This window comes from Malania oleifera, chromosome 10, assembly GCF_029873635.1.
Source record: "Malania oleifera isolate guangnan ecotype guangnan chromosome 10, ASM2987363v1, whole genome shotgun sequence".
Lineage (NCBI taxonomy): Eukaryota > Viridiplantae > Streptophyta > Magnoliopsida > Santalales > Ximeniaceae > Malania > Malania oleifera.
In genome coordinates this window covers 3569805-3592711 of record NC_080426.1, presented here as the reverse complement: position 1 = coordinate 3592711, position 22907 = coordinate 3569805, and the positions used below count along the sequence as shown (strand labels likewise).

The 22907-nt window shown below is 35.2% G+C and overlaps 1 protein-coding gene across 6 annotated transcripts in view; it reads right to left on the bottom strand.

The window, feature by feature from the left end:
• Nucleotides 1-6854, bottom strand: part of LOC131165686 (uncharacterized) — a 48292-nt gene extending 41438 nt beyond the window's left edge. For 3 of the 6 annotated variants that reach the window (XM_058123682.1, XM_058123683.1, XM_058123684.1), the window contains exons 1-6: nt 6542-6853; nt 5067-5197; nt 3947-4031; nt 2202-2255; nt 1909-2000; nt 1687-1790 (exon numbers count right to left, since the gene is read on the bottom strand). In XM_058123682.1, the coding sequence (XP_057979665.1) occupies nt 1687-1790; nt 1909-2000; nt 2202-2255; nt 3947-4031; nt 5067-5197; nt 6542-6592 (517 nt within the window). In that variant the 5' untranslated portion in view covers nt 6593-6853. Of the gene's footprint in view, nt 1-1686; nt 1791-1908; nt 2001-2201; nt 2256-3946; nt 4032-5066; nt 5198-6541 lie in introns of all 6 variants that reach the window. The other 3 variants (XM_058123686.1, XM_058123688.1, XM_058123685.1) reach the window with 2 other exon arrangements.
• Between the last annotated feature and the right edge of the window lie 16053 nt (nt 6855-22907).

Below are 22907 nucleotides of genomic sequence, written 5' to 3'. Positions count from 1 at the left end.
CCTAAAATAACTTGGGAAGAGATAGTGAGTAAGGATTTAATGTCTTTAAATCTATCAAAAGAAATGGTCCATGATCGCATAAATTGGCAGAAAAGGATTCATATAGCCGACCCCACTTAGTGAACTAAGGCTTGGTTTTGTTGTTGTTGTTGTTGTTGTAGAGTCTTTTATACATATATGTATATTTATGTAAATGATATAATTGTTTTCAGTACTGATTTATACAATGAGAAATGAGCACTGAGTATACATACTATTTTCAGTTAAAAGAGAGATGTATGATTCTGTATACACTGAAACGCATGTTGACCACACACTGTTATTAACTTAATATTCCTTACTGATAGGTGTCTCACCCCGTTATACAATATATCTTTTTAGGGAATCCCAGAGATCGAGTCTAGCAGAACAAGGGGGTGGAGACTAGTATAGTTTCTTTTTTAGAGTGTTTGGAAGAACTCAGATGTGAGTAGTTTATGTTGTAAGCCGCTGGGCTTGTATGGTGGTCGTATGGACCGAGTTAGTTGACTTATTAGTTTGTGATGTAATATGAGAATGGAAAGAACTTGATGTATGTTGATGGTTAGACTCTGGTAATAGATTATGGAGAATGTTTTATTTATTCTGCTGCATGTTTTATATGATGAGATGATATCAGGTAAACAGACGTCACTAAAGTAGCACCCCGAGCCCGCGAGGGGTTCGGGGTGTTACACCCGAGCTTTGATACCATGTAGAAAATGAGAATAAATCTATTGTATATTCAGTTGTATACTCTTTACATACTCGGGTCCCTATTTAACATGTACACAGAGAATAAAATATGGACATATAAAAGTCAACCCACACAATCAGCCTAAATATCGGATTTAATTAGAGCCTTAATCTTCTACCACAATCTTCTCCAAAACCCTTCCAAATCATTCGAGATTTCCACACAAGCTCTTAAATATTCTGTTCTTTCTCTCCATCCAAATACACTAGTAGATAACCAAGGCTGGCACCACCACAAAGCTTCACTCCTTCCCCTTTCCAAACCCCCTAAACAACAACGTGCAAAACAAGCTCCGAGGAGGAAGGGGACACCCAACTCTCACCAAAATACGCAAAAAATTACTCCAAAAGGCCCAAGAGAAATGAAAATGTAAGAACAAATATGAATACGTCTCCACTCTCAAAACAGAGGCCATGCACATCAGGTGATAAAAACTTGTTAGGTCTGCATTTCTGAAGCAAATCATTCATATTAATTTTTTTCCAACATTGCTGTCAACGAAATGTAATTTGATGCAGTGAAGAAGTGACTAATAAACCATAGATTTCAATAAAAGCACAAACATAGACGAGAACTATAGAAAAGTGTGTTTCAACTCAAAATGCATTAAAACTACCAGTCACCAAGAATCACATCCATTACCAGCTATAGAATCTGCACGAACATGATACGGCAAATGTAAAAGTTTATCAGGTGATAAAAACTTGTTAGGTCTGCATTTCTGAAGCAAATCATTCATATTAATTTTTTTCCAACATTGCTGTCAACGAAATGTAATTTGATGCAGTGAAGAAGTGACTAATAAACCATAGATTTCAATAAAAGCACAAACATAGACGAGAACTATAGAAAAGTGTGTTTCAACTCAAAATGCATTAAAACTACCAGTCACCAAGAATCACATCCATTACCAGCTATAGAATCTGCACGAACATGATACGGCAAATGTAAAAGTTTATGTTCTTCAGTGTCATACTTCAACACAGACAATAATCCATGCTCATCTCCAATATACCTGAATGAAACAACAGGGCAATAGGCCTTAGGCTATGTAACAAATTTCCACTAGCGTTTGCAGTGAGTTCATCCTTGATGAAGATGCCATGAATAAATAATCTTTGTCAGTGTCATACATGTAATTAGTGCCATAAATAACAGAAAATGCTGTTATGTTGGACTCCCACAGCACAGAAGAAGCTAGACACCTGTGTTCCAAATCCCAAACCTGCCAAGATCAAAGGATGAAACCAATAGATATATGTTCGAGATAACCACAAACAATTTATTTTTGGTGGGGGGTGGTGTGGCCTTAAAGAAAAAACACAAGGAATAAATAAAGATTGACGTATGCTAATAAAAAAAGAATAAATATACATATAAGATGGTTTCAATAGCTATTTTTATGAGAAACTGCACAGCTCAATACCTGAACATCATTTTCATTTGAGACACTGACCAGAAGACCTTGGTTATGAAGGAACTGTAAACAAGGCATGAAAAGAAAACACAATTAGCAATATAACAGATTCCCAGGATACCTTTTGCTAGGTTTTGAAGATACAGATCACTAGCTCACTAAAGTAGATACAGAACATTCCATTTCTCAAAACTGCTTATACACACAGAGGTTGGCACACAAACTACATGCTCACCAACATTTTTTGGGGAATACATAAGTGCCCCTCACAAACGAAGAGGGGGAAAGAAAATACAATCAGATACGTGTGTGCACACATCCATAGAGAGACAGAGAGTACAGATGCTGTTTCCTATGCATCCAAAAACACTTTTTTTTGTTACCTGATGATTGAGAGAGTAGGTAGGATATAGAGGGTTGGAAGAAGTCTTACGTGTCTTCAAAGGGGGTCGCATCACCCTTATTCATGTTGTTCTTTCGAATATCCCCATTTACCTAAGGTAGTCGCCATACTTCTGCTGCAAGTCCGTTTGTTTCTCAGGTTTCCTATTTGTTTCTTCTCTTACCCATTTTTGTGTTGGAATAGCAATAGTATTGGTTTTGCGAAGATATGCGGGTGGGCAAGAATTCTATGGCTACTTTGGCACCTCGCCTTTCTAGGCTTCTTTTCATATAATGCTATTGTTTTCTCTTACACCTTTCTGTTTTGGAACAGCTATAGTATTGGATTTGTGAAGATGTGTGTGTGGGCGAGACTTGTTTGGCCACTTTGGTACCTCACTTTTTTTTAGGCTTCTTTTCATATATAATGCCATGATAACTTCTTTTTATTCTTTGAACAAGGTTCTCTTTCTTGGGAATTACATTTTTTTCAGAATCTTAAGGAAAGAGAGGTTGCCCAGGTAGCTAATCTGTTGAGAATTTTGAATTCATTCACTCCTCATTCAAGGCATGATTCACATATTTGACTGGGGGATACTTCTTTCTTCTTAATCTTTTTTCCTTAATTTATTGAGATAGTTCACTCCTCATCCTTTTTTCCAATGGAATATGTTATATGGAAGGCTAAGAATTCTTTAAAGTTTAAAGCATTCACTAGATTTTGATTTTCAACGTGATTATGCTAATGATTATCGTAGGAAGGAGACCTAATAAGGGAATAAATCAAATATTTGCATTATGTTTTTGGAGTTTAATGAGACAAATGAGAATCATTTTCTACATTGTCAGGTGGCACGAAAGCTTTAGATAACACTATTTTCCTTGTCTGGTGAAGCGTAGGTAATGCCACAAACAGCAGATGACTTCATTCTAGTGAAGTTTTGGGGAAAAGTAAGAAAAGTACAATTTTGTGTTGAGCTTTGCATCTTATTCTATGGAGAGGAATGCCAGAATTTCAGAGATAAGGCAACGTTATTATGTTCGTAATGAGAAAGTCTGGCTTTGTTTGCTACTTTGAACGATAATGTCAGGGGTGCTTTGGGGAATTTCTTCATCTGACTTGTAAAAGGATTGGAGGGCTGCCTTTTAATTTCTCTTTAGGAGGACATCTTGTCCTCCTTTTTATTCTTCTAGAGGAAAGGATACAAGAATGTACAAGTGGGATTGTCAATGAACCGAAGAAAGCAAAAAATGGTGCATTTAGAAGAACAAAAATGATGAGCGGTTACAGCGCATTACAAATCCAGAAACTGGAAAAAATAAAATTCAAAGACGAGCAAGACAAATCACTTTGCACATCTGAACTCACAAACCTCTAAGTTTTTGAAAGGTGACCGATTAGGAGATATTAGAAGGCCTTCAATATTATCACCGCCAATCACTTTTATCCTACCATCCCTGCAGTGATCAGTAGGAAAATAAAATCAAAGTTAAGAAGTAAAAATTTGTACCATATAATGCCAATTTGTTGGTTTTCCTAGCTACTCCATGATGAAGTGCACTCTGACAAATAGAGGATGAGCAATTTTTCAGATTACAAAAAAATTTTAGGGCATGCTTAGTTGTGGAAAATAATTTTCATTTTCATTTCTAGACTTCTATAGAATAACAAAAATGCCAATGATATAATGTTTTCCAATTTTTGACATTTGACATTTATATGGAGAATTTGGAAAACAATAAAAAAATATTTTTCCAAGTTTTCTATAAAAAAATGAGAAAATTGGAAAACAATCTAACATTTTTGTAATTCCTTGGGAAACTGAAAATAGAACTTAGAAAATGAGAATTGTTTTCCACAGCTAAACAGGCCCTAAGATCTATACAAAAAGGGTGTCCCCCGGGCCACAAGGCTCCTTGCTTTGCGAGGGTAGGGGGAGGGTCGTCCTAGTGTATGCAGCCTTACCCTTACTTTATGAAGAGAGGCAGTTCCGTCGGACTCGTACCCATGACCAACCAGTCAAAAAGTAGCACCCTTACCATATATCCAAGGCCCACCCTCTACTATTTGTACATAAAGACCTATTAAAATCCATATTCGTTTTACAGGGGCATGGGAAAAAAGACATAAAACTCGTACACGATCTAGCCCAATCTGACGCAGTTTGCCAGTACGGGGAAACAAAAGCAAGTGCAACACACAGCGATTATGTTTAATTCAGACATCGGTTGATGTTATCCTAAATTGATGTCATAGATCAACAATTACAAGATTGAGGTGCCTTGATATGCGTGGAGAGTATATATTAACCTATCTAGCCCAAAAATTTTCTATGTTCTCTCCTAGACACTTGCTCTTAAATTTCCATTTAGTTGTCAGAAATTGCTTTAATTCACCATAATTTAAGTCAACAGCTTTGGAATTAGCTTCAGAATAAAATGTATGCACAATTATTAGTTAAACTGCGGTGGCAATTATTGTGTATAACTCACAGTGTTCCAACTGCCAAGAGATGCTGAATGGGGTCAAAAGCGAGTATTGATGCAGTAGGCGGGATTCCATAGTGAAGAACAAGACAAGGATCCAAGTCTGTTGATGTCAGAATTCCCTGTGGCACATAATGCTAAAGAAATATGTAAGAAATCTTCTAGTATAATTATGGAATTCAATGTGTTCTGCCATGCAGCTGGATTAAAACAAATTTGTAATTACAAATTGAATTTTGAATCATGCACATCTAAGTTATACAAATAGACATCCCCCATCTCAACAAAAAACAAAAGCATACACATGCAATCACATATTTTTTTCAGCTCAATTTTATATAATAGACTGGTTGTGATATAAAATTAATGCAGCTTCACCGAATTTGAGCTTGAATTATGGTTAAACCTACAGTGTGTAACTGTGTATCTAAAAAACCTCTACTTGATCCTTGGTAAAGGCCTTCTCAAATGTCTATTGGCAAAGCACTACAAATGGGTAAACATGCTAAGCACAGAACAGAATCATTCATGCTGCTTTTGAGAGCGTGAATTTCGTGTCTTGGATTTGGATTTGGATAAATTATAATACAATTTGTATTACATCTTATCCAAACCCAATACAAATCCAAATCCAAGACCTTTCCAAACATAGGGTCAGTGTATTTCCAGGAGAACCCTTTGCTGAAAATAAACTTGGAAGAATTACACAAAATATAAAAAGCCTCTGATCTCCAAAATATATTACTAATGAACAAAAGAAAGATGCCATTAAATTTTCCCAGATTCACAGTTAAGGCGTAGCACATTGCGTAAAAAGTAATGTGCTAATTGGCACGAAAATCAACATATTTACCACAAGAAAGAGGTGCACTTAAAACTACTCATCCAAAAATGAACGAACGACTTCCAGATTTTCCAGATCAAAATGTTAAGTTGATTCATCTCTCAAAAATTCATCCAAGTTAAGGTCAAAAAAAAAAAATTAAATGATTGAAAACAAAATAAGAGCACTCGTGTGCGCATAGTAAAAGTTCATTTACGAACTTGATTTCCTACAGACATATCCAACCAGTAACTTTGCTCAGCAGTTAAATAGGCGTGTGTATAGTGCGCCAGAACGCATCTGAATAATTAAACTATTAAAACTTTAATAAACTACAGCAACCGAAACCATAGAACTAATAACTTTGTTTTCTTTTCATTTCTTCCATCCTCTTAGCAGCCATACAGCAGCTAAGTTCATCCGAAAGAACGCAAACAATTGGGATGAGGGGGGAAAAAAAAGGAACTTCAATCTGCTAGGTCAATTTAGAGAGCGAGATTGATTGATGGATGCCGAGAGGGCCATTTCAATTAGATAACGAACACTTGAAAATTTTTTCATCAAAAACAACAGATTTGTTCATGCACCGTCTAATTTCACACAAATGATAGAAAATTCACAATCTCGAGAAGTGTCACTCGCAATTAAAAGCGAGTACCTGAAAAGGTGGTGCTTGTGCGACCTTCTGAAGGAGCCGTTTGGCGAACATGGCGAATCGCAGAGAGGAGTCTCCGAACTCCTCTTCCGAAAGATTGTTTTTCCCGTTTCCTCTTCGATCAGTTCAATTCAATCACGGTATTGAAGGGTGCACGTAATGGTCGGGGATTGCGTGGCGTTGCAGTGGCGAGAGAGCGGAGTGACCGTCCGATGAGTAGCTCGGTCTCGATCGTCTGGGGTTCGGTGGCCTCGGATGGCCGTGGGGACCAGGGGGGATAACAGCTAAATAGTAACTCGGATCTATGATATGATCGGGTCGGGTTAGTTCTAAATTCATGTGATGTTCCAATTTTGTCCCCATTTCGGAGACATCCTACGTAACTAAGGTGAGCGAGTCTTGGCTAACAGGAGCTCTTTAGTCTTTTGATGCCCTTTGCTCGGGAATCGCAGCGCTTGGAGGCAGAGATCGAGGAAGAAATCTAGACAAAATTATCGGTAGTATTTTGGGATTACCCATTAAACTTTTAAACTGAATTTGTCTAAATTTTGATAAAATTAAATATAATTTTATATTATATTTTATTTTTATAAATTTAAATTTAAATTTCCTCCAACTACAGGACTATTCAATCCATCTTACTTAACATTTGAGAATTTTGAACTTTTTTTTAAGTTTAAATTAATATGATTTTAAAAGAAAAATCTAATATAAAATTATATCAATTTTTCTTCAAGTTCACAAATTTAAATTCAAATTCTACCATACTCACAAATGTTATCTTAGAAGTATTGATATAACAAGAATTTATCTCGTTTTGATAATGACTAACCAATATATCTAATTATGCTATCAAGTGTATTTATAGGTATTATAACTTACAAGCACAGTGAACATGTAAAGTCATGAAGAACACATGTAAATGAAAAATGACTACTAAATTAGAGTTTGGATGAAGATCAAGCTTAATGACATGAAAACCTATATAGTATTTCATGTGTATTGTAAAATAAGTCTCAATTTGTTTGTGAAACTCTTAGGATTAATTATTGGACATAAAGACCTTTTTAATAACTTGGAAAATATCTTTACAAAGTCCAAATATCATTTCAAAATGATAGAAATAAGTTTTAGAGTCAAAAAAATAAAAAACATTGAATTCCAGAGTGTTCGGGCGCCTGAGGCTTATGCTCAGTCGACTGAATGCAGGAGTCTAAACAAATTGGTCTAGCATTAGAGAGTTTGGGCGACCAAACTAAAGGTTTGGTGGACCGAATGACTACTGTCATTATTAAAAATCCAAACAGTGTTGGTTTAGGTGACCGAACTAAGGGTTCAGTTGACAAAACAGGTTCAGGCGACCAAACGTAAAGTTCAGCCGACCAAAAGGCTACTGCATGTTTCAAAATTATAATTTTAATTGGTTCGAGCAACCGAACTCTCAGTTCAATCGACCGAAGTGTGCAATATGTTTTGCGAACAGCGCGAAATTTTTTCAATTTTGAAATATATTATTACCAAAATTTGCACAAGCAGTCAAAATTCAAACCTAACTATAAAAGGCTAACCCTAATCATGTTAGAGAAAACAATCACATTGATTTTACATTGAAAATCTATTGTGCGTCATTTCTCCTTGCTGAAAATATTTTTCTGGTTATTCTTTCAAAGTCAATCTCTTGAGCTTCATAGCAAATATTATTTTGAGAGTATCATAGTGTTTTCTTCGTGTACAAATCTGCTCTATTAAGAGATTTCTTCATTGTACAGAATCAGTTGTTGATTTCTTTGAAAACTAACAGTTCTGGTTGTGAATCGTTGACAAGCAAGAGGGGTGTTCTTTCTTGAGAGGTATCTTTACCTACTAAAGGAGAGAGGTGTCTCCACCTATTGAACTAAACGGAGGGATTGGTAAAATCTTGATATCAAGTTGCTTGAGGCAATGACATATGCACGGTTGCCGAACCTTGTAAAAAATTCAAATATCACTCTTTCCCTTATCTCATTTACTTTTCAAACATATTTTTATTGAATTATATATGTTGTGTAAGTTGTGAATGGTTTGTTTCAATTTGTGAATGTTGTGAATGTAAGTACTGTCCATAGTTTGTGATTGATTACATATTGATACATAAGTTTAAGCTTTCTCATATTTAGGGATATTGATATTGGTCTGCTTGCTGAAAATACTCTGTGGTGATTAAGATATTTAGAACACGTGTTAAATAAGTTTTAAAATTGATTAAACTTCCACACATAAAATTTTAAATTATCCAATTCACCCTCCTCCTGAGATTATACATTAACTTTCAATTCTTGAAATTGTCATGACAAGTAATTCATTATAAGTTATTTCCTAGTTTAGTACTTTATATTTGGAGGGGTCTTAAATTTAGAGTTATATTAGATTAAAATAAAATATAATATAAAATTATATTCAAATTTATTCAAATTCATTCAAATCTAAAATCAAGATATGAAATTTATACTCCAAATACAGTATTATATCTTTTGCAAATCTCTATAATTAATTTTTTTAATATTTGTGTGGGAATGTTTAAATTTTTTAAATCCTATTATGTTTGTGAGACCGATTATTTTTTAGAATCCTTTTTTCCGTCGTCCATCATCTAAGTCATCTATAGTTTGTAACTTAATTTCTAATTAATTGAAGCATTTATTTATTTATAATGAGATTCTCAACACATGCATCTCATCAAGTGAATTATACCTTCAATAACTACAATTGAGATACCTAGACTTAAACTGATCTCCAAATACAACATGTATATAGAATATCCAAACCATTCATTACATATATTATATTTAATTTTGAAAAAATTTGTATAGGATAAGTTATTTCTCCTGTATAATTTCGCACTAGACAAAAGAAATTGAATCCATTTTGCCTCTTTACAGCATTAGTTGAGATCGTAATTTAAAAATATCAAGTGAGACTAATTTGATGAAATCATAAATTAGTCTCTATACTATTAAATAAAATTTATTTAATTTTTTATACTTTTAATTAGTGTAATTAGGGACTTATACTCACTAATTTCATGCAATTATTTTATCGTCTTAATTAAATTTAAAATTATTAGCATATTTAATAAAATTATTTATGCATATAAAGTGTAAAATTGATATTACATATTATAGCAATATTATTCTTAAAAAGTTTCTTATTTTAAGAAAATTACAAGAAGTTTTGTTCATCATAAAATAATTATAACTGTAAGTGCATAAGTCGCATAAAATAATTTTAAAATAATATGAATATTTTTTGTAACTAATAATATACGTGTCTTATATGAGCCGACTAATCTAAGGGCAAAGCTCAAAAGGGTCTTCTCTTAATTTTAAATTTTCAATTCAAAACCATTAAATTATATTAGAGACAATTTTAATGGAATAAAATACTAAGTATAAGTTTCTTAATGGAATAAAATACTAAGACAATTTTAATGGAATAAAAATATATTTTAACTAAAAGTATAACAACTAATTTATCATTCCACTATTTTGTAATAAGATCAACTTGACCAACTCATTAGGCAGTGCCGCAGTGAGATTTGAGGAGGAGTAGCCCCATAAATTCCAAAAAAAATGTTTAAATATAATTATATTTTTTTTTAAATCACTATTATTTTATTATTGCTTCCTTGTTTTTTCTTTTAGGTTTAGTTAAATGCTTGTGCATATTTATCATACTTTCAAAATCCATTTATATCTTATTCAAAATATGCAATTTAAGGTATTTCAATATTGTTGATATCATATTTTGTTCAAACAATTTATATTGTCCCAAAACCTTCATTTTCAAGAGTTAAAATTCAATTTTATCTCATGATTCTATTTGTTTTGAATTCACATATTTTTAATTTTTGATTTCAAAACCCCTCATTTTTTCATATTTTTAAGACCTAGTATCCATAATTTTTTTGGGTACTTATTTTTTTTATATTAGGGTTTAAGAAAAAAGAAAAAAATAATATATAATTTCATTTATTTTAACTTTTCCTAATTAATCTCGATAATCAAAATATTCTCCACATATTGTTTTAGTTCGAAAAAAAACGTGAGCCTAAAAAATTTATTTATTGAATACACCGTCGAAGGATCACTCCCCACACTAGGGCAATTTCAAGAATATTAACGTAGAACCCCAAGAGAATCCCAAATAAAAAAGAGAACAAAGATCTATTCATAAAAGGAGAAACAAAAGATATAGTAAAAGAAGGGATATAAAAAAATTAAATAAAAAAAAATGATCAGGGGCATACTTCATAGGTGATCATCGACTAATGTTATCCTAATAAAATTGATGACTTTAAGCCTTATTAAATCTTTTCCTTCTTTAGCCTATACCCTCAGTCTATATTACAGTCCAAAAAGAAAGTCCTGTCTTAATTGGTATGCATCAATACCTCAAATAAATTGTCAAACTTATTAGAGTTTGCACTACGTTATGACCTAATCTTAATATGGTACGTAGGCAGGTTATTTAGAAAACAAGTTCGGTCAACTCTTTGCACCACTAGGGGCATAAATGTCATTTTGGTGAAAAAATTTAGCCATAATTTCCTTGTTATTCTAGAAACATGTATCCTTAGCCTACGTTTCATCATTTGTCTTAAAGTCCACCTTAAGATAGAAATACTGATCAAAATACCCGATAAGATACTGATTACAATTCAGGATGAAAATGTCAAAATAAGCTGTGAAACACAATTCAAGATAGTACCATTGGAAGTTGCCATCAAATTTACAGTGCAATAGTGAGGAGGTAGATGCAATGGATAAGCAGTATCTGTTCAACTTTTTCTTATAAAAATTTTAGGGTTAAAAAAAAAAAAAAGGTGTTCTCCTGTTGACTTGATTTTCTAAAGTTAACATCGAGGCTATATGGCATCAGAGTACTAGCAAAGTCACTTCTTGTTAAATAAGCACAAAAACCAAGTGAATAGACAGGTTTGAGCATTTCATTTGTATCCCTAATGAGATTTTGTTATCTGATTGTATACTTATTCATTTAACTTCAAAATGATTTAAACATTAAGAGTGCAATCCTTCGGGGGGTGCCATTGTTAGGAAAATTTAGTAAAAGTTTTTGTTAGTCAACATTCTTGAAATAAACAGGTTAGGGTGAACAACTTGGTCACAAGTATACAGAGGCAGATGACATGTTAAGTTGTGAGAAGACAAAATCTAGGGGCACTCACAGCAATCAATGTGAGTGGTATTTTCTGCTCAAGATCATCATTTATTCAATAGGGGCATCATTGACAAAACATGAACTTTCTTTTCCACATATTGGAATTTTAAAAATGATGAGCAAAATTGAGATATGACAAAGATGAGTTTAAGAATTTTGTCTGTTGATTGGATAGGTATTGGTTCACAAGCATACCCAAATAGGAACTTTGTGTATTTTCACGCATTGCATGCATAACATCAATAGTGATAGGAAGCCATCTGCATGTATTTTGCAATATCACTGCATGAGTAAAGTTAGGATATGTCTTCACTTTATGCATCATAATGTTCATATCATACAAAATTTTGTGACTAGTTTTGTAACGCCCCGAACCTTTAAAGCCGGGTTCAACGCGTACACCTAATAAAATTCTAATAATCCATAATTCATAATATACGCAGCAAAAAACATAAACATAATCTCCATATAACATAATACCAGAGTTTACTAATTCTAACTATAATCCATAATAAATCATCTATCATCTGCATTTCCATAAATCTACATAACACCCAAAACATTTCAGTATTTTCACAATCATTCCTTACTCAACAGCCTTAAAATATAAAAATATAAAACATAAATATTTGCATTCCCCAAAATTAACATAGAAATATACAATTTTCTTTTACTATTTCCTAATAATGCTATAAAAATCTCAAGCTCTTAAAGCTCGATCTCGAGGAAATCTTGAAAAAGATAAATTCATATTCGGGTGAGACACATCTTAGTAAGGGAATAAACAATATATTAAACACAGCGTGTGGCTAACATGAGGTATATATATATCATTTTAAATACATTTGCAAATCATTATCATAACATTAAAACCATTTTCTGAACCTAAACAATCATATGCAGAGATTTACCCACGAGATTACCCAAAGATAGGGGTGATTACCCGCCCATGAAAGTAGCACCCATTTGCTCTGATACTTAGGTAACCATAAGGTCACAATTAAAACATACCAAAGCACTCACCTTACTCAGTAAACCCTCAAGTGTAAGATTAATCTCGTACTTATACAGTTCAATAATAGTTTACCGACAAAGGCCCTAAGGATAGGGAAATCTACCCGTCCATACAAGTAGATTCCCTCTACCCTAGTACGTTATACGGCTACTGCCACATTTGTAACTACTAGTGCACTCGCCTTACTCAGCAAGCCTTCAGTCGAAAGATACGCCTCACCCAATCGTAACATGTTCTACGTATATACATACATTTAATATCATAATACATCATTCTTTCTATCATTATTCAATCATACACATCTGTTCATATCCATAGCTTAACATTGCATTGCATTTCACTTTAAGTGACTCTTTCCCATTTGAATCATTCACGTTTCACATTTTATTTCATTGCATTGTCATTTCATTGCATAACTTTTTCATTTCATTCCTTCGTACTACAGCTGGTCTTTAGTCATCATCAGTTAGTCCACATAGAAATGCGCTAGAATCTGCTAACACAGCTCCTTTTAGCTGTCATCAGTTAGTTCACATAGAAATGAGCTAGATCTGCTAACATGGTTGTCTTTCAGCTGTCTTACATTTACATGGTTGCATTTAACATACACAGGTAACATTGTCTATATCACATTTTATTTATAATGTCTTATTTACTTAACCTGCATCTCATACATTTAACATATATTTGCACAGAATCTCATGCCACACAATTTAACAGTAAAAATTCATACATATTCCTGTAAAATAAGCTAACCCACATTTAACATTTAATTATTGAAAATACAATTTCTATTTTTTACATATTTATCTAGAAAATTCCTTCCACTTTCTTCAGTTCATTTCCACAAATACATAACTAAATAAGTGGTTCTAGGCTCAGAAATCATAGTTTTACATAGTTCGCATTTTAATAATTCACACCAAAACATACATATAATATAACATAAATTATTACCTTTAATTTCGTAAAATCTGATTTAATATATAATTTTTCCTTACCTGATTTCTTGAACTACGCCAACAAGGACCTTAAAAAATACCTGCAGCGCTCACCTGAGCTTTGAATAAAAAATCCTAACTCCGTTAACTTAACCCTAAATAAAATACTATTTTAATATTTCCTAGGCCCTTAAATACCAAATAAACAATTATACCCTCAAATATAACCAATTTGCCAAATTTCCCAAATCTCACTCTCACTTTAGAGTAAGGCTTAGAAAACCCCAATTGAAAAATTACCTACGCCAAAATGACGACGATCATGACTGAGACCCCATGGTGGTGCCTGATCATCAATTTAACAGCAAATTTAATAAGAAATTGAAAAATTAGGGAAAGATTACCTTACCCCAGGAATGATGTCTACGCCGCTCTCACAATAAATCCGCTCCAGTAGAAATGTTGGTGGCGGAGATAAGAATCCAACGGCACCTTCCATTTCTTGATCAACGCTCATTAGAACGACGAAATTAAGGAGAGAGAGAGAGAGAGGTGGAGACGGAGACAACGGACGGATGCTGAAGAGATGAGAGAGCGCGAAGGCTCTCTTTCTCTCTTTGTTTTTTAGTAGGAAGCCTCTGAGGCTTCCTTATCCTTTTTTTTCTTTTTCTTTTTTTTAACTTACTTTAACTTAACATATATATATATATATATATCATATTATATTATTATATTATATCATATTATTTAATTAATAATAATAATAACTTAATTAATTTTAATTATTTATTTTTAAAATTTTATTTTATTTTATTTTATTTTATTTTATTTTATTTTATTTTATTTTATTTATTATTATTTTTTAATTATTTAAAAAAAATTTATTTTTTTTCCCGGGTTATTACAAGTTTTCATTTCACTTATCACATATTCAATTCATTGCCTTCCATAAATTGGAATGATTTGCGTTCTACTTGTGATATGGGGGGCATTGGTTCCCATATCCGAGTAATTCCTTCCAAGATGTTTTGATTAATTCGGATACTTGAGACATTAGTTCTCAAATCTGAGTAGTCACTTCCAAATTGTTCTAACTACTTCGAATACTTGGTCCATTAGTTTCCAAATCCGAATAGTCACTTCTAAATTGCTCCAATTACTTTGGATACTTGTGGCATTAGTTCCCAAATTTGAGTAGTTCATTATAAGTTGTTCGGTCTACTTCGGATATTTGTGGCATTAGTTTTCAAATCCAAGTAGTTGTTTCTAAGTTGTATTGGTTATCTCAGAGGCATTTGACAATAGTTCCCAAATATGAGTAGTTGTTTCCAAGTTATTTTGACTATCTTAGAGGCATATGACATTAGTTCCCAAATTCGAGCAGTCACTTCTAAATTATTCTGGTTACTTTAGATACTTGTGGCAATAGTTTCCAAATCTGGAGTCACTTCAAAGTTATTTTGGCCATCTCAGAAGCATGTGATAGTAATTCCCAAATCTGAGTAGTCGCTTCCAAGTTATTTTGACTATCTTAGAAGCATGTGGTAATAGTTCCCAAATATGAGTAGTCACTTTTTATTTTGGCTATCTCGGAAGCATGTGACATTAGTTTCCATATCCGAGTAGTCGTTTCCAAATTGTTTTGGATATTCTGGAGGCGTGTGGAAGTAATTCCCAAATCTGAGTAGTCGCTTCCAAGTTATTTTGGCCATCTCAAAAGTACGTGACAATAGTTCCTAAATTTGAGTAGTCGCTTTCAAGTTATTTTGGCTATCTCGGAAGCATGTGACATTGGTTTCCAAATTCGAGCAGTTGCTTCCAAGTTGTTTTGGATATTCCGAAGGCATATGACATTAGTTCCCAAATCTAAGTAGTCGTTTTCAAAATTGTGATGATTTATCTACCTTAGTGATATGCAAAGATGAGCATTTGGTCAGTTTGGTTAAAAAATATCATTAACCGAATCGACTGAAATTTCATATTTAACTGAAATCAAAATCAAACAAATCGAATTTTGATTAAATCAGTTAACCAATTTTAATCAATTTAATATTTTAAAATATATAAAATATAATTTTTGAATATATATAAAATATAAATAATATATATAATATATAAAAATAAATAAAATTTTAGTATATATATAAAATGTATAAAATATTTTAATATATACTATATATAATTATTTTTTATTAACTTATACTATTCAATAAATTCAGTTAATTTGGTCAACTGAATTAACTGAACCCAAAATCGAAAACCAAAATTCAACGAAAATGAAAATCGAATCAAACTGAATAAATTTTTAACCGAACTGAACCGGACGAATTTACTTAATTAATTTGGTTTTAACCAAATTATGCCCACCCCTAGTAGTATATGGTATAGTTTCCAAACCCGTGATAGTGATATTTTCATAAATTATGATAATTTATATTGTTAGGCGTCCCAACCCCGAGAGTATATAGTCTAGAGGGGAGGTGAATAGACTCTTTTCGTGGAATGCGTATTTTTCTGCAAAATAGAATGCTTGGAAAGATACAAGTAATTATATCACAGTATATGAAATATAAATCATGCACAAGACATAAATAAAAGAGTGAAAGAAGAGAAAACTTAACACCGGATGTAAGAACCTGAACCATGATATATGAATTTATTATATAAAAGAGGGGTAAATTGATAATTGAGCAAAGTTCGTCGATGAAGCCAGAGTTCGTCGATGAAATTTAGAGGCTTGTCAACGAGGAGAAGTCGAGGGATTTCAAGAAAATCAGTAATATGAGATTCGTCGACGAGGTCCTCGTCTCGTCAACAAGCAACCTATATGGCCTCGTCGACAAGGACGCAATTTGTTGACGAGGGCAGCTAAGTCAAAGGGGTTATAAATATCAGTTTCCATTACTTTGGAGCTACGTAATCTCAAAATATCTTCTCCCTCTCTCTCTAGAACTTGTAGATCTCTCTCTCTCTAGATTTCTTCGCCGTTCATCACCTGATTCGTAAATCCGACATTACCGGGTAGATCAGGGGAGGATTTTCTACGTTTTTAGCGGATTGGAATCTCATTTCGAGTGGTTTCGGGTTTCAGGCCAAAATCGAGGTAAGACTCGGTTTTCCTTTCTGATTTAAAATATGTGTAGTAGTATGAGTTGTAAGCATGTATTGTAATGTGGTTTATAGGTTTTGGAGTCTCGGTTTGTAGTTTTGGAGATTGTAGAGTTCATAGTTGGAATTCGGGTTAAGGTAAGGGGATTCAGTTTATATGAGTTACTTTTTGAAATCGGGATTGATAAACCTGTAGGTTATGATCGTATGTATATTTTGGTAACTTATTTAGGGAAATCTATTGAGTAAAATACAGGATTTTCGGGTTACAGTTTTTGAAAAAATTTGGGGATTTCGGGTATCATCTCTACTTTGTTTGGAAAACCGTTTGTTTTGGTTTAAACTATATTATTGAGATGACTGTTATCCATATTTGTATAAAATTGTATACTTGAATTGGAAAACGATATGATTTGCCGTAAACCAAATAAGTGTGGAATGTATGATTGTATGTAATTGTTCTAGATATTTTATAAAATAGCTATGTGGCGGCTAATTACCGTACGCTGATAAGTATAGAAACGTGAGTTTCAAAATGATTCCAGGTTTTGTGAAATTGGCTAGTGGTGGCTAATTACCATACGCCGAAACAACTATGTGGCGGCTAATTACCATACGCTGCGCCATGTATCGGTGTCAAAACTGTGGGCGAGAGTGTCCAACTCTATATTCGAGGGTGTGAAATATCACCTATGTGTTCCGACTGGTCACTGAGGGGTGTGAGCTACACTGTATTGGCAACGTAATCACTGCGAAGCTTCAAGTTTCATAGAGTAGTTGCGTATTAGTGTGAGCTGCACCGTATTGGCAACGTAATCGCTATGAAGCTTTAGATTTCATAGAGTAGTTGCGTATTAGTGTGATGACACTGACCGTATGCTTGGGTATCGTATGTACTGGAATGGATTTGTGAAAATACTGGAACTATATGGAAATGTTTTTAACTGTATCGTATTGTATGATGTTATGTTTTACGCAAAATAACACTAGTATGCCACACACTGATATAACCTGCTTTCTTCCTTATTGAGAGGTGTCTCACCCCAAATGTACGCACAAATGTTATCAGGTCCTTCAGGTAGCCGTAATTAGCATCCTAGCAATTGGAAGCAGGGGTGTCGTTAGTTGCTATTAGTGTCTGTTTAGGTACGAGTTTTTGTAACCGGATTGTCGTGATGGTTTTTGTAGACACCCGGGGTATGTTTTGTAAATATGGGAATGTATATCCTAACTTTGTATAGACTTTGGTATGGTACTGTACATGTATAGAAAGACCGTTTTTCGTTGTGTATTTGATGAGTATGGATGTATATGTGTTTGTGTATAGGGCATTTGTATACCCCACGGGGTCGTACCCTCTTATTGTATTATGTCATGTATGTTTTAATTGATACAGAGACAGGTTAGGTTACTATATTCACACCTGGGACCCATCTGCGGGTTCGGGGTGTGACAACTTGGTATCAGAGCTAACCAGGTTGTTAGGTCTTGTACACTTGGTTAGGTGTATTTACGTGTACATACCAGAGTATAGGATGTAGGAAATGGGTAGAGTAGGTTGAGGTTTGTGTTGTTACTAGACAGGGACTCATTTGCGGTGTTCTATATTCTTCCTGGAATGACGATTTTAGAAAGATCACGGCAAACCATTAATGATTTTCGTGTCGGTATGGTAGGACAGACCTAGGCCGTGAGAGTAGTAGTAGTTGACATAATTAGTTCTAATGATTATGTTAACTGTGTACGATATAGGAATTCTAACGGATTCCTATTGTTTTCATAATGGAGTCCAAGGATAATAACTTGGAGAGTGGATTCGAGGAGATGGCGAGAGATGAGTCTCCTTTTATGTCTCATGGTTTGGCGAGGCAGGTTATCCGAGAGATCGGGTAGAGTGTTAGGAGACGCAAATGCTCTCCTACTAATGCGGGGTGTACCATCAAGAGGTTTATACGCATGCACCCTCCGAAATTTACAGGAGGACCTGATTCGATTGTGGCGGAGGACTGGGTCGAGAAGACAGAGAGGATTTTCGAAGTCCTCCACTGCACTGAGAGGCAGAGGGTCTTGTACACTACCTTCCAACTGAAAAAAAGAGGCAGGACGTTGGTGGACTGCGGTGAGTTTGCTTGAGAGGCAGAGAGCTAGTCCATCTGGTATGACATGGGGCCGCTTCAAAGAGGTATTTTTCGAGAGATACTTCCTGGTCTCCACTTGGAATGCGAAGGCCGATGAGTTCTCAGGCTTGACGCAGGGAACTATGACGATGCAGAGGTATGCCGCCAGATTTATCGAGTTATCTCGGTTTGCGCTGTACTTGGTTCCAAATGAGTACGAGAAGGCTCGGAGGTTTGAGAGGGGTATGAGGAAAGACATCCGCCATCTTGTGGGGATGCTGCAGATCCGTGAGCTCCCTATTTTGGTGGATAAAGCCACCATAGTTGAGATCGACCTTCGAGGAGATGAGGTGGTGCAAGATTAGAGGAGGTTCTCAGACTGGTCCTCAGCAGGGACAGTGGAAGAAGAAGAAGAAGAAGAACTATAGTTCAGGTTATCAGCAGTCTACCGAGCAGAAGAGTTCTCAGGGGGATCCATCCTCTGTTGTAACGACCTGGTTAATAAACTGGGTTTTATTTTTTATTTTTATACTATAACATTTTACATGCTTTGATACCATACCGGGGAAAACCCAATCATATACCTAAGCAGTAAGAAGCAGAAACTGAATAAACTTATCCATATGTAAATATATACAACACCATACCACACAATACCAGAGTGCTACATGTTTCCCAAAAATACCCACATAGCTTTGTTCCCAAAGCACCCTCAACTAGCTAGGGTATATAAAGTCATTCCCAAAAATGTACTCACTCTCTGACAGGGCACCACTGAAGCCCCTCTATCTGCGAGCCTGATCTGCTCGCCTACCTGGATCACCTGAAAAATAATTCAACACTGGGATGAGCTAACGCTCAGTAAGAAGAAATATGTTATTACTAGTGTGTGGCAAATGAGCTACTATATATCATGGAATATGTTTTCATGTAAACATGTATAACTGAATATGTAAGGACGATATAAATAATAAAATTCACCACCCCTGTCCATATTGCTTTACATGACAGTATTGGAGTTTATTATTCAAAATTCTTCTAGTATAAGTAAGTATGTTCCTTGTTTCCGCAAATCTATACATATGTAATAATAATTGAAAATGTTCCCTGTGGCTATCTGTGTGTCATGACTTACCCCCTCATGACAGGGTTGTGCAGCCCGTAGGCTGGATTTACCCTAGCTGGCCAACCAGGAATAAATCACTATACTCCACAGGTCGATCTACTCACCTCAACCCATATCTGGATGGGGAGCCTAAGCTCTTCAAGGGCCTAGGTGAACGACCTTACCACGTATTATCTAAATAGGTGGTTGCACTCATAAAGTAACATAGTATCTGTAGCAACGACACCGTGCTCTGTAGCTACAAGTTCAACAGGGTCTGATATCATATAATATATATATATATATATATATATATATATGTTTATCTGATTTACCATGATTATGAAGTACTGAAATAACCATAATGCTGCATAATTCTACTGTAATTCATATGTCGTAATACTGAGAACTTTATAATCATAATACTGAAACTGCATAATCATAATACTGATATTCATGTAATCATGGTACTGAGATTCATAAACATCATGGTACTAAAATCCATAAAATCATGGTACTAAAATATTGTAAAAATAGGATATTGAAATATCGTAAAACTTATATTCGTACTATATTCATATTCAAAAGTCACATGATACTGTAATACATAATTTTCATCATTAAATAAATTGTATAGTATTTTAAAAGTTCCTAGCGTAGCATATTTCCCTTACCTGACTACTAGAAAGCCTTTTATGAAATACTAGCCTAACACCCGCAGGGCCTCCTAAAAAACACCCTAAAAATAATATTTGTCAGAACTAAATTTCAGTATTTCATCGCCTACTTTATTTCTTATAACTACCATAAGGCTAAAAATGGGCTAAAAGGCCTTACCCTGAATTTGGGATGAAATCCAACTCGATCCCACCGACGATTCGTCCTAGAAAACTTGAAGAGAACTTCACCAGGAACGTCATGGTGGCTTCGGATCGTCAATCCAGCGTTTGGCGGGGCCGAAAACGAAGAGAGAAGTGAGATGATCCGTAGGAGAGAGAGAGAGAGCGGTGTGAGAAATGAATAAAAATCCAGTTTTTAGCTATTTATAGGGCCATATTCGTCGACGAATCCTTCAGTAAATTCGTCGACGAAGCCCTGTATTCGTTGACGAAATTCAGAGCAACCCGAACCATTTCTCTGTATTTTCTCGTCAACGAAGCCCTGTATTCATCGACGAATTTTCTTCTGCACTTGTCGACGAACCCCTATATTCGTTGACGAGTCTTGGCAATTTCCTAAAATCAAAATTATCCCCAAAATGCAATGTCGTTGAAGAACGCGGGGCGTTCATCGACAAAGTCTACGGTCTCCTTCTGTTTCTATTTCTCTCCCTCTTATTATTATTAAAATGCTATTATTCTTCGGGTCACTACATCTGCACCTTGCACCAAGTGCCGTAAAAGGCACGATGGGGAGTGTCAGCCGTTCTGGGGTAACTACTACAACTGTGGCAAGTCGGGCCACATGTCACAGAGCTGTCAAGCATTGAGGAGAGATACGCCTGCACAGAGCTAGAACCGTGGGAGTAATCAGATGCCTCGAGGAAACTACCAGGCAACCACGACTCCTACGAAAGTATATTTACTGACTCCAGCAGATGCGGAATATGTTGGGAACGTGGTGACAGGTACCATGTTATTACTTTCGAATAGAGCTATCTTTTCATTTGATTCGGGAGCAACCCATTCATTTATATCTGCTAGTTTTATGAGGTTATGTGGGGTTGAAACCCGAGCTTTGGATGAGGGGTTGTCTGTGGCTACGCCGACTGGGAGTGTAATGATTTGTAGTAGGATGTTAGGAAACTGCACAGTTGTAATTCAGGAGAGACTGCTACCAGCGAATCTTGTAGTGTATGACATGTTTGGTTTTGACTTCATATTGGGGATGGATTGGCTATTTTCCAGTTTTGCGGTGATTGATTGTCATAGGAAGGTAGTAGTGCTCAGGCCTTCTGGGGGGCAGGAGTACGAGTTCATAGGATCGTGTGTGCGTTTGACGCCATAGGTTCTATCAGCATTACAGGCGGGAGGCTACTCTTGGACAAATGTCAGGGGTACCTAACTTGCGTGAAGGAACCGCCACGGGAGGAGTTGAGGCTCGAGGATATTCGAGTGGTCAACGAGTTTTTGGATGTGTATTTTGATGATTTACTCGGTTTACCTCCGGATCGTGAGGTGGAGTTTGCAATAGAGTTGTTGCTTGACAAGACACCGATCTCTAAAGCTCCGTACTAGATGGCTCCAACATAACTTCGAGAGTTGAAGGCGTAGTTGCAGGAACTATTGGACCAGGGTTTTATTCAACCGAGTGTTTCACCCTAGGAAGCTCTAGTTTTGTTTGTGAAGAAGAAGGACGGGTCGATGCGTATGTGCATTGATTACCATGAGATTAACAAGGTGACTGTGAAGAATCGTTACCTGTTGCCTCGCATTGATGATCTCTTTGACCAGTTGCAGGGAACGCACATCTTTTCCAAAAATCGACCTACAGTGAGGGTATCATCAGGTAAGGGTTAGATCTGAGGATGTAGCAAAGACTGCTTTCCGAACCAGATACGACCACTATGAGTTATTGGTTATGCCATTTGGTTAGACCAATACTCCGACTGTGTTTATGGATTGATGAACAGGGTTTTCCATGAGTACCTGGATCAGTTCGTAGTGGTGTTTATCGATGACGTTCTAGTATACTTGAGAAGTCCGGAAGAGCATGAAAACCATCTGAGGTTGGTACTACAGATTCTGCGAGAGAGGAAGTTGTATGCTAAGCTGAAGAAGTGTGAGTTCTAGTTGAATAAGGTTGCATTCTTAGGCCATATGGTGTTTAAGGGCGGTATCTCAATTGATCCTAGCAAGATTGAAGT